General features: G+C 44.6%; 1 protein-coding gene across 7 annotated transcripts in view; it reads right to left on the bottom strand.

The window, feature by feature from the left end:
• The window catches only part of CPVL (carboxypeptidase, vitellogenic like), a 131,333-nt gene that overhangs the window by 36,405 nt on the left and 80,222 nt on the right, over positions 1-14,706 (bottom strand). For 4 of the 7 annotated variants that reach the window (XM_021078577.1, XM_021078578.1, XM_021078575.1 and 1 more), the window contains one exon: positions 717-899. The exons of 2 other annotated variants lie outside the window; for them this stretch is intronic. In XM_021078577.1, coding sequence (XP_020934236.1) covers positions 717-899 — 183 coding nt within the window. Of the gene's footprint in view, positions 1-716; positions 900-11,913; positions 12,111-14,706 lie in introns of those variants that run through there. One more of the 7 variants, XR_002340223.1, reaches the window with a different exon arrangement.

Genomic DNA, 14,706 nt, shown 5'->3' with positions numbered 1-14,706 from the left:
TGGAATCAGAGCTGCAGCTGCCAGCCTACACCACAGCCACAGCAATGTGGGATCTGAGCTGTGTCTGCGACCTACACCACAGCTCACAGCATCGCCGGATCCCCAACCCACTGAGCGAGGGCAGGGACTGAACCACAACCTCATGGCTCCTAGTCAGACTCGTTAACTACTGAGCCACAATGGGAACTCCAAGAATTGTCTTTTTTTTTTTTTTTTTTTTTTTTTTTTTTTTTTTAGGGCCGCGTCCGTGGCATATGGAAGTTCCCGGGCTAGGGGTCGAATCGGAGCTACGGCTGCCAGCCTACGCTAGAGCCACAGCAACGCCAGATCAGAGCCGCATCTTCGACCTACACCACGGCTCATGGCAATGCCAGATCCTTAACCCACTAAGCAAAGCCAGGGATTGGACCCTCAACCTCATGGTTCCTCGTTGGATTCATTTCCGCTGTGCCACGAGGGGGAACTGTCCAAGTATTGTCTTTTAAAGTGTTACTTTATCTCTTATTAAACAACACCTACCCTTGTGTCTGTCAACTTCTGTCTGAACATCGAGTATCTGTATTTTAATGGGAACTCCGACCACCCTTCTCTCCAACAGAAGACATGCTGGCTGCTGTATGACTTTGCTTAAGGCTGACCAAGCCTTATCGGTACTAGAGCTTTAGTTTCAATCCCACTATCCCATTCCCACACCCGTATGCCTGGAATTTTCATACCTGGCAGAAGGCATCCACTTGTCGTACGTAACCAGCCACTTCACGATCAGATTTAAAGATCTTCCAAACTTTTCTTTCTGCGTTTTTATAATCCTGGGATCCTTTCCAGTTCATGGCCATCAAGGAGCGCTCGGTCAGGGAAGCTGCCAAGATGATGTCCAATTGGCCATTGTAGATTAGAACCTGAAAGGAACCTGAGCTGTGGGCAAATGCAGGATTCAGCCGGGGAAGCCAGTCAGTGTATGTAGGTACAGAGAGCACATGCGTGTGAGAAAAGGGGGTGTGAGTTTCTCTGATGTCCTGCTCAGAGAGGCCAGCCCAGCAGACCAGCGAGATCACGTTTTTTCTCCTTGGCGACCCACATCAGCGACCTGAAATAAACTCAGGCCTTGTTGCAGCATTGCCTGCTTCCAGAAGCTTGGTTCGTCTTAGGAATCTGCACGCACCTCTCTTGTGTGCAGAAGCATTTGTGCCGTATTACCCGGGGATATACGCTTTACTTGGATGTAGGGCTGTTGAAGAAGACGGCTGTGGTTACATTTCAGTGGAACTAAGGAACCCTAGGATTTTCATGAAGCCTGCATTTCATTAACTTCGCTTTCAGGCGCTGCAACAGCTGGCAAGATGGGCATTCTCTCTGCTGTTACTAATCCCATTGATTTCCCCTCCTATATTTCAATGGCAACTATAAGGTTTTGAGTCAGACAGATAGATGCAGTTGCCTCAGATTTGTTACTGGTTGGAGGCACCACATCTGCCAGCGCTCGCCCCCCCCCCCCCCTTTTTTTTTTTTTTTTTTTTTTTTTTGCCTTTTTGCCCTTTTGCCATTTCTTGGGCTGCTGCCGCTGCTGCATATGGAGGTTCCCAGGCTAGGGGTCCAATTGGAGCTGTAGCCACTGGCCTACACCAGAGCCACAGCAATGCGGGATCCGAGCCGTGTCTGCGACCTACACCACGTTCACGGCAACACTGGATCCTTAACCTGCTGAGCGAGGCCAGGGATCGAACCTGCAACCTTGTGGTTCCTAGTCGGATTTGTTAACCACTGAGCCACGACGGGAACTCCTGCCAGGCCCCTTTCAAGACCTCCTTTTCTTAAGTATGACAGTCACGTGTCAACAATTAGAAATGTCCTTCAAAACACTTTTTTATTAAAAAAGCCGAATGGATGGGTGTTGTAGGAGAAACCCTAAGGCCACTCTTCTCTCCTCTCCCCCAATAGCTTTCAATTTTCTTGAAAAAGAATTCAGACAATAATGCTGATGAAGTTGTAATGCTTCTGGGGACAGTATTAAAATGGCACTACTTTCCAGAAAAGTAATGGTCAGTTTTTAATGCAAAAACTTTAAACTGTTGAGACTCTTTGTCCAGTAATGCCAGTTTGGGGAATAAATGCTATGAAAACAAGCCCAAAGAAATAAAAAAAATTATTTAACTGTAATCACTGAAACTTTATGATGACAAACGAATGCAGTCTGGAAGTTCTATATTAATGAATGGTCAAATAACCACGGTACAGAAATTTTACAGAATACTGCAAAACCACTTAAACTGTTTTGCCTAAACCACCAAGCAACGTGGAAAAAGCTTATCACATAATGGTAAGTAGGCAAGCTGAATGTCAAGCATAAATCACAATTATGAATACGTAAAATCAATATAGTCATTTTTATACATGGAATGAAACATTAAAAAATGAAACTTTTGGTGCTGGACATCTGAGTAATTTCCCCCCTTTCTACTCTTCTTCTTTGCGATCAACACAACATAATTTTCATGCGGTATCGTCCCTCTACCTCCAACAAAGAGATTTCCTTCAATTCCATGCTATGTTTGATCTCTCTGGAAGTTCTTGTTTGGCTCCAGTGAAGGCCTTGGTTGAGTCCTCAAATTGGATATAAAATGTCTCACCACATGTTTCCATCTCTGCCCTCCTGGTACAGGCCTCTTAAAAGGCTTACACATAATTAAAAAGCCCAGGACTTTTACACACTCCAAATCCTCAAGCAGCAGTGGGCCAGGATTCAGCCTAAGATGAAAGACCCCTGGGCCTCCCCTATAGGAACACAGGGTCTTTCATGTTACTCAGCCACCATCACCACCTCCACTCTCCTAAGCAGAACCCCGTCTCCTCCCCACCAAAAAAAAAAAAAAAAATCCTGATAGATTTAAAGCCTCTTAAAAAAAAAAAAAACAACTCAACGATAGCAATAAAAATTTGCATTGTTTATACAAAGACACTGCCTCGAAGACCCGGAGTACTTATGGCCCATGCAAAACCTCTCCAGCTGTTTGCCAACAGTATGGAAACAATTACATACGATCTGTACCAGCAACCAGGGCTTAAGTACTTCCCCATTCTAGGAAGGCCTGATTATCGCTGATTAACAAAGATAATCATCTATAAAGTAATTCCTCCTCTAGATTTCAATGAAAAGAGGCTAATTAACTAGCACATACAAAGTGCATCTCGATGTTTCTCCTCTGTGTGGCCCCTGTATGAAGCTTGCATCTTTCTGAGTGCCTCTTGCTATCTTACTATCATCAGTATATTTTGAAATTGATTTGGATTTTTTGTCTTTGAGGGATGTTAGTAAAATCCACAGATCAGAGCAAAAAACAGACTGATAGGTACAGCCTTAGAGTCGGTGTCTGTTGAACCGAACTGAAACAAAGCCCATCCCTAAACTGTCTCCTTTGTCTTTTAAGACTCATCATAAAGAGTACTAGCCCTTCGGAATGAGGCAGTGAGGGCTGGACAGCATAATTCGGTGCACATGATATGCAGAAGGCCTACTTTTTTTTTTGGGGGGGGGAGATAAATGGAAAGCCTTTCTTTGCAAAGCAAGGAAAATATTTTTAACTTCTAAAGGGTACATAAATCACATGCCACCAAAAAAAAAAAAAAATCAGATTAATGATCAAGCAAAGTGATTTCAGAGCTGGCATTTAAGGCTGCCCTATTCAGAATTCCAGAGCTGCTATTTTTATCTAAATGTCATATTTACTCCCATCAGCCCCTACAGGAATATCCCAGTTGGGTGCCTCCAGGGCTGGGTGAGTGGGCGAGAAATCCCTGGATCCAGTGACAGTGAGCTGAGAAGCCAGGTGGGTGGAGCGCGGGGGTGGGTGGTCCTGAGGGCACGTGTTGGTCACCCACATCCTGAAAGTCAGAGAAGTGCCAGGACAAGGCCTAAGCCCCAACAGGTTGGCCACCGGTGAAGGATCTGCACACACTCGCCCACTTCTTCCTGGTGGGGGTGATCCTCTGTCCCAGTTTGCCCTGGATGGAGGAGTTTCCCAGGATGCAGGACTTTCAGGCTAAAACTGGGACAGTCTGGGGCAAACCCTCCCCTGAGGCTTGTTGGTATTTTAAGCAACAGGGGCTACAGGCAGAGAGGCGGAGACAGAGATGAAAGCAGCTTTTAGCTACACTTCCCTTGTCAGGAGTCACTCTGACCCAGCAAGTGGCAGAGAACGCTCTGTTTGGACTAGGTTTCCAGGGACAGATCAGGCAGCGCCTCTGCATATCCAGGCTCCTCACTTTCCTTTCTGGTCAGCTGCGAAGCCTCAGTGAAAGAGCAGAGGGACTCCTTGCAGAGAGTTCTCTTTTCTTTTACTACTTCGAGATCTGACTGGTTAGTCTGTCGAAAGTGATGGTGATGGGAAGACACGGAAAACTACTTCTTGTTAAACACATCCATGAAAAATTGACTCCACCGCTCACACACTCTAATTATTATATTTTATGAAGATGCTCACACTTGGGAAAAGAATACATCAAAATGCTCACAAGCTAAGGTCGTCAAAGTATGAGTGATTTGTTTTCACTTGACAGTATTCTAGGTGTTTTTGGTATGTTTGGTTAGGATGCATCTATAATGAAAAAATAAGAGAACAAACAATGTCATTAAGAGGTTGGGCCCCTCAATTTGGCAAAGATGGGTCTTTATTGAGGAATAATTTACGGCAACTCAAGTATTACCAGCTCTTATTTTTTTCCTTTCACGACAACTAGGTAAACAGCATAACTTTAGCTAAGTCATGGGTAATCTTAAAAACTCATCCCAGAATTCAAGCATTTGCAAGAGATGGCACTGGGTGATTTGGATAATGATCATTCTTTTTTTTTTTTTTTTTCCACAAGAAAGAGATGAGAAAAGCATTTTATGATGTCCTTTACTTTTCAGAGGGCTCTCATGTACACATGGCTTTATCCTCATCCAGATTCACAGAGCAGGGATGAGAAGTATTATTAGACCCGCCTCCATTTTACTGTGAAGGGGCGAGGTGATCCCACACTTCCAAACGTCTTCCCAGTATGCCTTAAAAAAGGAGCTAAATTCCTGCAAATGGACACAGTTGTATGTTTAGTGCTACCCAAAGTCTTAGGGAGCAGAGAGCTGGAAAAGGAGACAAGAGTTCACATCTCCAGTCCAGAAACCATCCTGGTCTGTTTGTCCCACTCTGGGAACATCTCTCGATCATTTCTCACGTTGGCTCTAGGGATCAGGATATGGGTACAAGGACATTATTCAGCTGGTGACAGATGCCTTACTTCTGCTGCAAGGAGTGGCTTTGATTCTGCAGCTGTGAAACAGCATCAGCTCCAGGAGAACGCTCTCAGCCCTGACTCCACCCACTGCCTTTCCACAGTGCCTGACACCCCATAAGACGTATCAACACTTGAAGGGTTAAGTCAGCTGTGCCCTTTAAAGGTTTTCAGTAATGCTGTATAGGGATTGCATTTTGGCTTGCCTGGGACCACCCCCCCTTCCCAGGTTACTGTATTCCCACTCCCTCAACAGACACAGCCCTAGCAGAGGCTGACAGTCGGTGTCCTCCTGCTCTAGGCAAGGGATGAGTATGTGACCTAAGCTAGGGCTCTCAAATGCCCTTTCTCTAGAATTTAGATTGTGGACAGAGGAACACAAGGTTCCTGAAGAGTCTGCCCATTAGTTTTGCTACCTGGATTCCCAGAATTGCCCCCGGTTCCTATCTTTATCTCATTCCAGTTCTTCAGTTTGCCCATGATTTCTCTGACCTATCCTGTCCTCTGATCCATTCCTTTTGTGCTTCAAGGAACCAGGGTTGTGGATGAGAAGTATTATTCTGCCCAGAAGAAATGAATCCAACTAGTATTCATGAAAACGCAGGTTTGATCCTTGGCCTCCATCAGTGGATCAGGTATCTGGCATCGCCATGAGCTATGGTGTAGGTCGCAAATGCGGCTCAGATCCCTCATTGCTCTGGCTGTGGTGTAGGCTGGCAGCTATGGCTCTGATTCAACCCTAGCCTGGGAAGCTCCATATGCTGTGGGCACGACCGTAAAAAACAAAAACAAACAAACAAAAAAGTAACCAGAGTTGCTTCTGTTGCTAAAAGGATGAAATCCAAACTTACACATCCTTGGACGAATGCCTCAGATGTCCCGGCATGCAATTCCTGGGAATCCCAGGATACTCGGCTTAACTTCTATGAGCTGTGGTTCCCTTTCCTGGACATGCTGATGTAAGACCTACACTTCACTGTAGTGAGGATTAATGAGAAAATGTGACGAGGGTCTTAGCACAGCACAAATTGGCAGACTTTGGTGAGTGTCAGTCCTCCCCCTTTTCAAGTAATTTGATGATGGGATACTGCCTTGGAAGATGGTCTACAAAGTACTTCTGAAATGAGCCTTCAGAATATGCAGATGGTCTTTTTGTGTCAAATACCTGGTTGCCAATCTCACTCTTTTAGGCAAAGGCTAACAGTAAGGGAATCCAGCCAAGGTAAACTTGAACTCTGTGTACGCAAATGAAATAACATGCCTTACACACATTGGGTATGGTGTCTCAGCAGCCTTTTCTTGGAAGTCAGAGCCATAAGGCTCTAAATTACCCTTTCAAAGAAACTTTTAGTTTTGAAGCACGGGATTCAAGATCCCAAGAAATTTCCCCATACAATGCCAGAAAAATATGGTTAAGAGCATAGCTTTTCACTTTTAAAAGGACATTTTGGAATAACAGTAAAACTCCCTCATTCTTCCTATTATGTTGCGGGAAGTGTGCTGAGCATTTTACACCCATGATTTCCTAACACTCCCAGAAGGTGGGTATTATTTATCTCATTTTAGGAACAAGGGGACGGAGGTGCAGGAAGGTGAGCTGACTGGGGACACAGCGTGTCCCAAGTGTGTACTTCTAATCCCTCTTCCACACTGCCTCACTGTCTAAGTCACTACCCATGCCCTCCAAAGGGCACACTGAACAGGTGGTTTATTCTCTATTTGTAATTACACATGCAGAGAGAAAACTTAAATGCAAAGCATCACTCTTTGTTTACAGTTAAAAATCACTGGCTCTGTGGCTGGGTTTGATCCTAGCTCTGCCACTTACTAGCAAGATCATCTTAAGTCGTTTAGCCTTCTAGAGCTCAGTTTCCTCATTGGTAAAATGGGTAGAAAAGAAACATATATATGAGAGAGGGTTATTTGGAGAATTACATAACATAATGCAGGTACAGCTCTCTGTATTCAAGGCACGTAGTAGTAAATATTCAATTAATGCTAGCTATTATTATTATCACTACATTTGAATAATTGAACATCGCTATTCAAATAGCTACACAGGAGTTCCCGTTGTGGCACAGCGGAAACGAACCCAACTAGGAACCCTGAGGTTGTGGGTTCGATCCCTTCCCTTGCTCAGTGGGTTAAGGATCCGGCATTGCCGTGAGCTGTGGTGTAGCTGTAGTTCCGATTAGACCCCTAGCCCGGGAACCTTCACATGCTGCGGGTGCGGCCCTAAAAAAAGAAAAAAAGAAAAAAAAATTGCTGCACAATTTTCAAATGAAATGTTACCTGTGGATTACAACCGTGATTTAGGATGTAAGAGCTGGAATTCTAACATAATTGCACTAGGTCATCAATTTGACAAGACAAATGGCAGGGTTTCATAAAAGTAGTGTGACAGGTGCAGACAGGAGTCTTGAGCTCCAGTTCTGGCCCAGCCTCCCAAGGCCTGTGTACCGAGTGACCTTGGAGATGTGATGTACTCACCCTGAGCCTCCTATTTTTCCTCTATGAAGTAGAATATCTACATCCTTGGGTTCTTAGGAGAAACAAATGGAATACGAGATGTAAAAATATCCTGTAACCTGAAGGGCAAACCTTTTTGCTTTTTTGGTTTTTTTTTACTTTTTAGGGCCGCACCCCCAGCATATGGAAGTTTCCAGGCTAGGGGTCCATTTGTAGCTCCAGCTGTAAGCCTACACCACAGTCACAACCATAAACAAGGTTCGATCCGAGTCACATTTGCAACCTAAACACCTGCTCATGACAACACTGGATCCCCAACCCACTGAGCGAGGCCAGGGATCAAACCTGCATCCTCAAGGATATTGGATTCGTTTCCACTGTGTCACAAAGGGAACTCCCTGCAAAGCAAGGTTTTATCCATGTCTTTCTTACTTTTTATCAAGAATAATCTGAAAAATCAATTCTATAGTGGAGTGTAAAAATTTTAAATTGGCTGCCTAGGACCTGCATTTAGTTTGGACGTAACTTCTAGTCCACACAGCGTTGAGGTTGTTTGTACAATTAGGTGCTGGCATTTAAATACTGGAAGATTGCACCATGCGGAGCCTGTATTTCCACTTGGCCACAAGGAGCTAAGGCTGGGCAGTAGCTGTGCCCCCAAGACACAGCCCTGCCACTTCCTGAGTGTCCTCTGCCCACCCCCAACAGAGGTGCAAGGACAGCTGTCATTTATTCAATGCTTATGCTATTGTTCTTCTTAAAAGAGAAGAATGTTCTCTGTATCCCTATCTTTGTCATGGTAGAGAAGAAAGAGCAATAGGTCTCAATCCAACTCAACTATTTATTTCATTTCCTTCCTGGATCCACAGGCAGCTAAGTTTCACTTCCATCTGAAATGGAAGGGAAGCGGCCTTTTGTCTGAGTTGGAGAAAAGGGTGCGTGCTCACTTAAATACAGAATGTGTTTGTTTGTTTAATCTGCTCATAGGAAATGTCTATGTATTCATCAGTAATATTTATGGAGAGCCTAAGGATTGGGCGACAAGGGAACAGATGTAGAAAGATGGGCCCCTGTCTCTTAATATGCCACTTTTTTTTTTTTAACTTTTTCAAAACAGTGGAAAATCAGAAGAGGAAAAGCAAGTTTACTCTTTCATTCTTTGTTTTCCTTAAATAGAGGGGCTAAAAAAGTCAGTTCCACTTAAATCTTTCTAGAATCTATTCATTTTCACATTTCAAACCATCAACTTTCAGTTTCTGGATGTACATACATCAGCAGTTTGTTCATGGATTTAACTCTCTCAGTAAGAAAACCTCCCTCTAGGAAAAATCTAGTGAACGGAGTCAGATGATGATTAACCCTTATTTCACAGAGCATTTGCTCCTGAAAGATAAACAATGTCCAGGCAGACATAAAGCAACCAGCTGTGTCAGCTAATATACCTGCGGGCCTGTTTACCTCTGTCTCGGCTAAGAAGATCCCACACCCTCTAAACTTAGATTTGGTCTTCTCCTAAGTTAAAGGATGTACATGATACTCAAAGGGGGGAAAAAATCTGTGCTTTTAATGGTGCCTGTACAACTGAATACTTGAAAGATGGAATTTGGGGCAGTAATGTACATACATGTGCATTTTGTTATATTTTCACTGTCGCCTGTCTAACAGCATAAGACTGAAAATAAATCACATGGAGGCCACTTTCTGATCTAAACCCTAACTTTTTAAAAATCCAAAACAAAACACACGTGTTGCCAACAGAGAACACAAAGCACTTATTTCCCCCATTACCCCGCCATTTATTAGGAAAATTACAGAAAGGCCACAGAAGGAAGCTCTGGTCTCTCGGTACACCAGGAAAGCAAACTGAGCTTTTGCGAGAAGGCTGGATTTCTGTCGGTGCATTTTTAGACGAAAGATTTATGCTTATATTTTGGCCCATTTACAATCCATCATAATACTTTGCAGACAAAGTTATGCTCTTTTCCCAATGATCTAGTGACCTTAATCTCTAACATTTTGTGGTTTCCTGTTTGGGGAAATGATTGAACAGCAGCCTAAGCTATTCCAGGCTGCACAGCGTTCCCAGTTGGCCCCTATCTGTCTTAGCTTTGAATGTTCTCCTGTTCACTAATCAAAAAAAAAGAGAAAAAGAAAAAATTTTTTTTCAAAAGAAGCTTTCCCTACAGATGCTAAATCAATGAAACTCTTACAAAGCAGCCCTCTACACTTCCTCTTCTGGCTGCCTTACTCATCATTCTTCTATTACAAACTCCAGCGTAGCCAGGAGTTCTTTCTGCCTGGAGCAATTAGCATGACCCACCAGTGCCTTTCTCCTGAATAGAAGAGAATTAGTTTCAGTAATATCCACCTCAACCCAAGGCAATGCCCAAGGGCTTCTCAAGAGCTCAGCTGCAAAAGAAAAACAATTTCAGCGGTGGACTGCAATGTTTTAGCAACATTCCCGCTAGAGGTAGAACTGTTATCCTTTTAGGGACAATGCCTGGTCCCCCCTCACTCCACCCCCATTGCCCATTACTCACACTCTTGGCCCTACTTCTTCCTGGTGACTTTAGGGCTGTCATACCCAGGAAGCCTGAGTCCCCAGGGCCTGCCAAGAGGATACGGTGGCAGAAAAAAAATGCAACCACCGAATGAAACAGTAGTCCGTTCTGCAACCATGCCATTCCTCCAAGGAGCCATACTTTGTTTAAGGAAAAGGGAAGACAAAGAAAGAGAAAATGAATATAGAATAAACACCCCCATGGGCCTGCCATTCCCCTACTGGCTGGTTTTGCCAAGATGAGTAAAGAAAAAATGGGAGGAGGGCAAAGAGTCTGAGTGAGTGTCCAGCGATTACACAAATAATGTCTTGCAGCCAAAGAAAATTATTCCAGCTTTTTTGAAACTTAACTCTAAATAATTTAGTTGCTTTTAGAAAGGAACCAGAAGCAAAGCCAACTTGAAAAGGATCCAGGAAGCCATCACTCCAACCCAAGCATGTTTGAAAACATTTTAACTAGCTAGAACAGCACACTTAAAATAACTTTTAATAAATGACCCAGAATAATAATTTCCTCCCATTTGAATAGAAGAGTGCTGGAGGCCCACTGTAGGGGGTCTTTTGCTCTGCTTCTTGTTTCAGGGTCTGTTCTCAGAGCCCTTTTCTGATCCCCTCACCTCTGATGATCACCTCTCATGTATTGCTCAGCATCAATAACTGGATTTTATGAACTGACAGTGTCCCAGGAACAGGCCTGCTTCTCCTCCAAACAACTCCTCCCAGAGAGGAGGGTCCTCCCTGGCTGTCAGAATATCCACTTCAAGGTCATACCAAGGTCCTCCCCAAAGACTGTCACATGCTTGCCAATATTATCACCCTACTCCAAGGTGGGCCAAGGACCAATTTCTTTCTCTTTCCACATTCTTCAGTGTACTTAATTAACAAGTATACATATGCAGATCCAACCAACCAAAAAAGCAAACAAGAAATGTTGTGATTTACAATAAGCCTATAGGAATTGACTCACAGTCAACAATACAGTAGCCACCAGCCAGCAGTGGTCAGTGAGGACTTGAAATGTGGGTAGTCCAAACTGAGATGTGCTCCAAAGATATACACGGAACTGTGAAGACTTAGTACAAAGAAAAGGATGGATGACATCTCAATAACTTCTTACTATTGATTAAATGTTGGTATGATAGCATTTTGGATATACTGGGTTAAAGAAAATATATTATTAAGGTTAATTTTACCTTATTTTATTTATATATATACACACACACACACACACACACACATATATATATACTTTTTTATATATTAAAATATATATAAATATTTTTTTTTGGCCTTTTCAGGGCCACACTCATGGCATATGGAGGTTCCCAAGCTAGGGGTCCAGTCAGAGCCGTAGCTGCCAGCCTACGCCACAGCCACAGCAACGCGGGATCCGAGCTGCATCTGCAATCTACAACACAGCCCACAGTAATGCCAGATCCTTAACCCACTGAGCAAGGCCAGGGACTGAACCTGCGTCCTCATGGGTGCTGGTCAGATTGGTTTCCATTAAGCCACCACAAGAACTCCCTCTTTTTATATTTTTACTGAACCTTCTAGAGAATTTCAAATTGCACATGTGGCTTGCATTATATTTCTATTGGACAGCAGCTGTATACCTTGGTATATCCTGCAAAGAAAAGTGGTCCTTTGGTCAACAGTTGCCAAACACCAGCAGTGACTTCTGAGGATGGTCCCTCGCAGAGGAGCAGTCTGCAGGTCATGAAGGTGGATTAAGGAAGCTGGAGAATATTTCACAGGGAGGCGTGGAAGACACTCCCACGGTGTCAATCTTTACAGCGGAAATCAGCAGGAGCTGCAGGAAAACCCCTTGCAGTCAGGTGCCCCTGCCAGCTCCCCATTCCCTAACACTGCCCCCATCGCTCAAGTTCGAGAAAACCAATAGCATCGTGATAAAACTGAATGGTGCGCCAAGGATGCTGAGGGGGAGAAACAGGAGAGCTGAGCCCCTGTCACTAAACAGTGTCACTGCTGCCCTACTACTACCCCTTGGCCCAAGTAGAACAGGAAATGGGTGACCTCTCTCCGAAGTTATCCCAAGGGGCGGTGGAGAGCAGGGTGGCCTTGTTGCAAGAGGAAAGCTAACTCAGCAGCAAAAAGCATCAAGTTAGAGGTGCTTGGAAGATCCCAAAGAAATATGAGCAGTGGGAAGGGAGGCCCTAGAGACTCCAGTGCATGGAGCGCTCAGCATGCGGCAAGGTGCAGCCCACTTTGGATTCTGGCTGCCCTTTAAGAAGCGTCGGCCCGCTGGCATCCCCTTCTTCCATAACAAACTTGCCTTCCGGCTTGAGAAAATTCTAGTTTTCTGTGAAGGAAGATTACTTTGCGTTTCTCTTAGGAGAGGACTAGAGTGACAGTAAGTACGCTGTCACCCAAGGAGCCACAAAAGCCACTTCTACAAGCTTAATTTCCGCTTGTTATCTATCCCCAGGTGAGCAGCAAATTTCCAACCAGGACAGTCTCAGGAAAGAAGGCACAGACCTGATCGTACAGCTGACTTCTCTTTGCCAATTAAAAAACAAAAAAAGTCGAACTGCTGCTCTGTGTTCTTTATGTTTTCATCAATGTGGGAAAACCTGGTGATATTCATCAAGATCACCTCACTGGCTTGCAGTTAGGTTTTGGTGTTCCCCCCTCCCCCCAAAAACTCCCCCTTGTTTGGTAAGGAAAGTGTATTTTCCCCTTTTCTTCCCAGAGAATGTCAAATGGGCTCAAACATATTGTACAAATCACTGTAACCAATAGCGGGGCTGTCAGGAAGCAGAAGAAATAGACATGAATATGCAGAGTGAGAGGACCACAGGGCAGAAAAATCGAGACAGAGGGGGCAAGGCTCCAGCCCCCCTTTCAGAAGCTTGGGTGGAGGGGCTCCTGGCTTTCATTCGGTCACATGTCCTTCAGTACAGGAATTCTGGGCTGGGGCTCTGACTGTTATCCAGCAATAACCCTTGGGAGCTGTTCATAATATGCAAGCAGATGGCACAGGCTGCCCCACAGCAGGGGCTTGGTTGACAATTTCTACAATGCAGGCCGGGCAAACCCAGTGCTGAAAAACCCCTAGGAAGAGGAGTTTCTCTTCCCACTGTGGCACAGTGGGTTGAGAATCTGCTCATATTGACGCAGAGGTGCAGGTTCAATCTCCAGCCTGCCACAATGGATTAAAGGATCTGGCTTTGCCGTAGCTGCGGCATATAGGTCACAGTTGTGGCTTGGATTCAGTCCCTGGCCCAGGAACTTCCATATGCCATGGGTGCAGCCATTAAAAAAAAACAACTATGAAGAGCCCTAGAGGTCAGTGATTGAGACTTTCTCAAGCAGTGGGAAGTATGCAAATACTGCTTTCCCTATTGGACTAAAGGGTCAGGGCCACTGAATTAAGTCATCCACACCTAGGAAACTGCAGGGCAAAAAGCACTGGACCTGGAGTCAGATTCTGCGGCAAATGGACGTAAATGATGATGGCAATGATGACTATGATGAGAAAAACCAAAGCCAAACACTGGCGGGGCATCCTGGCTCTATCTGACACGTGACTCTACCGTAAAGACCAAATAAGTGCCCTAGTGCCGATCCATCTATTAAACACTAAGAAAGCTTATATTTGAAATAAAACATTCATGTACACTACCGTCCTCCCACACCCCACAGGATGTGGTAGGCACGTACTGCTTTGAAGACCACTGGCTTCCACTGGGCCAATATTTTATTTATTTATTTATTTGTCTTTTTGCCATTTCTTGGGCCGCTCCCGCGGCATATGGGAGGCTCCCAGGCTAGGGGTCTAATCGGAGCTGTAGCTGCTGGCCTACGCCAGAGCCACAGCAACGGGGGATCCGCGCCGCGTCTGCGATCAAACCACAGCTCACAGCAACGCCGGATCATTAACCCACTGAGCAAGGGCAGGGATCGAACCCGCAACCCCATGGTTCCTGGTCGGATTCGTTAACCACTGAGCCACGACGGGAACTCCCATGGGCCAATATTTTAGAAGACGTGTTGTCATCATTTTGCATCTTCCGCGTCACACTAAGACACCAGCAATAAAGACGGAGAGGCCAGGCCAGCGGGGTGACATTTATTGCACAAGAAGAATTCTTCATTGCATCCAGAAAGGAATACTCCCCTCCCTCTTTCGCTATTTATCTTTGCAAAGTCAAGTCAACCAATGTAATCACCTGTGTTTCCTAACAGCTGGATTGCACAGCAACTGGACTTAAACGTGCATTTCTTAGCTTGTTGATTTTTTTTTAGGTCCCTGGAATCTATGTAGCAAGTGGTATCACTGCTTAACACTTTCTTCTCGTACCACCCTCCCCCTGCTGTATTTGGATGGGTCCAGATTAAATTCTTTTCCCGCTGCCATAAATTATAAATGGACCTTCTAATGTTCT

This window comes from Sus scrofa, chromosome 18 (assembly GCF_000003025.6).
Source record: "Sus scrofa isolate TJ Tabasco breed Duroc chromosome 18, Sscrofa11.1, whole genome shotgun sequence".
Taxonomy (NCBI): domain Eukaryota; kingdom Metazoa; phylum Chordata; class Mammalia; order Artiodactyla; family Suidae; genus Sus; species Sus scrofa.
Note: the sequence above shows the minus strand (reverse complement) of the source record. Positions and strands in the feature narration are given on the sequence as shown.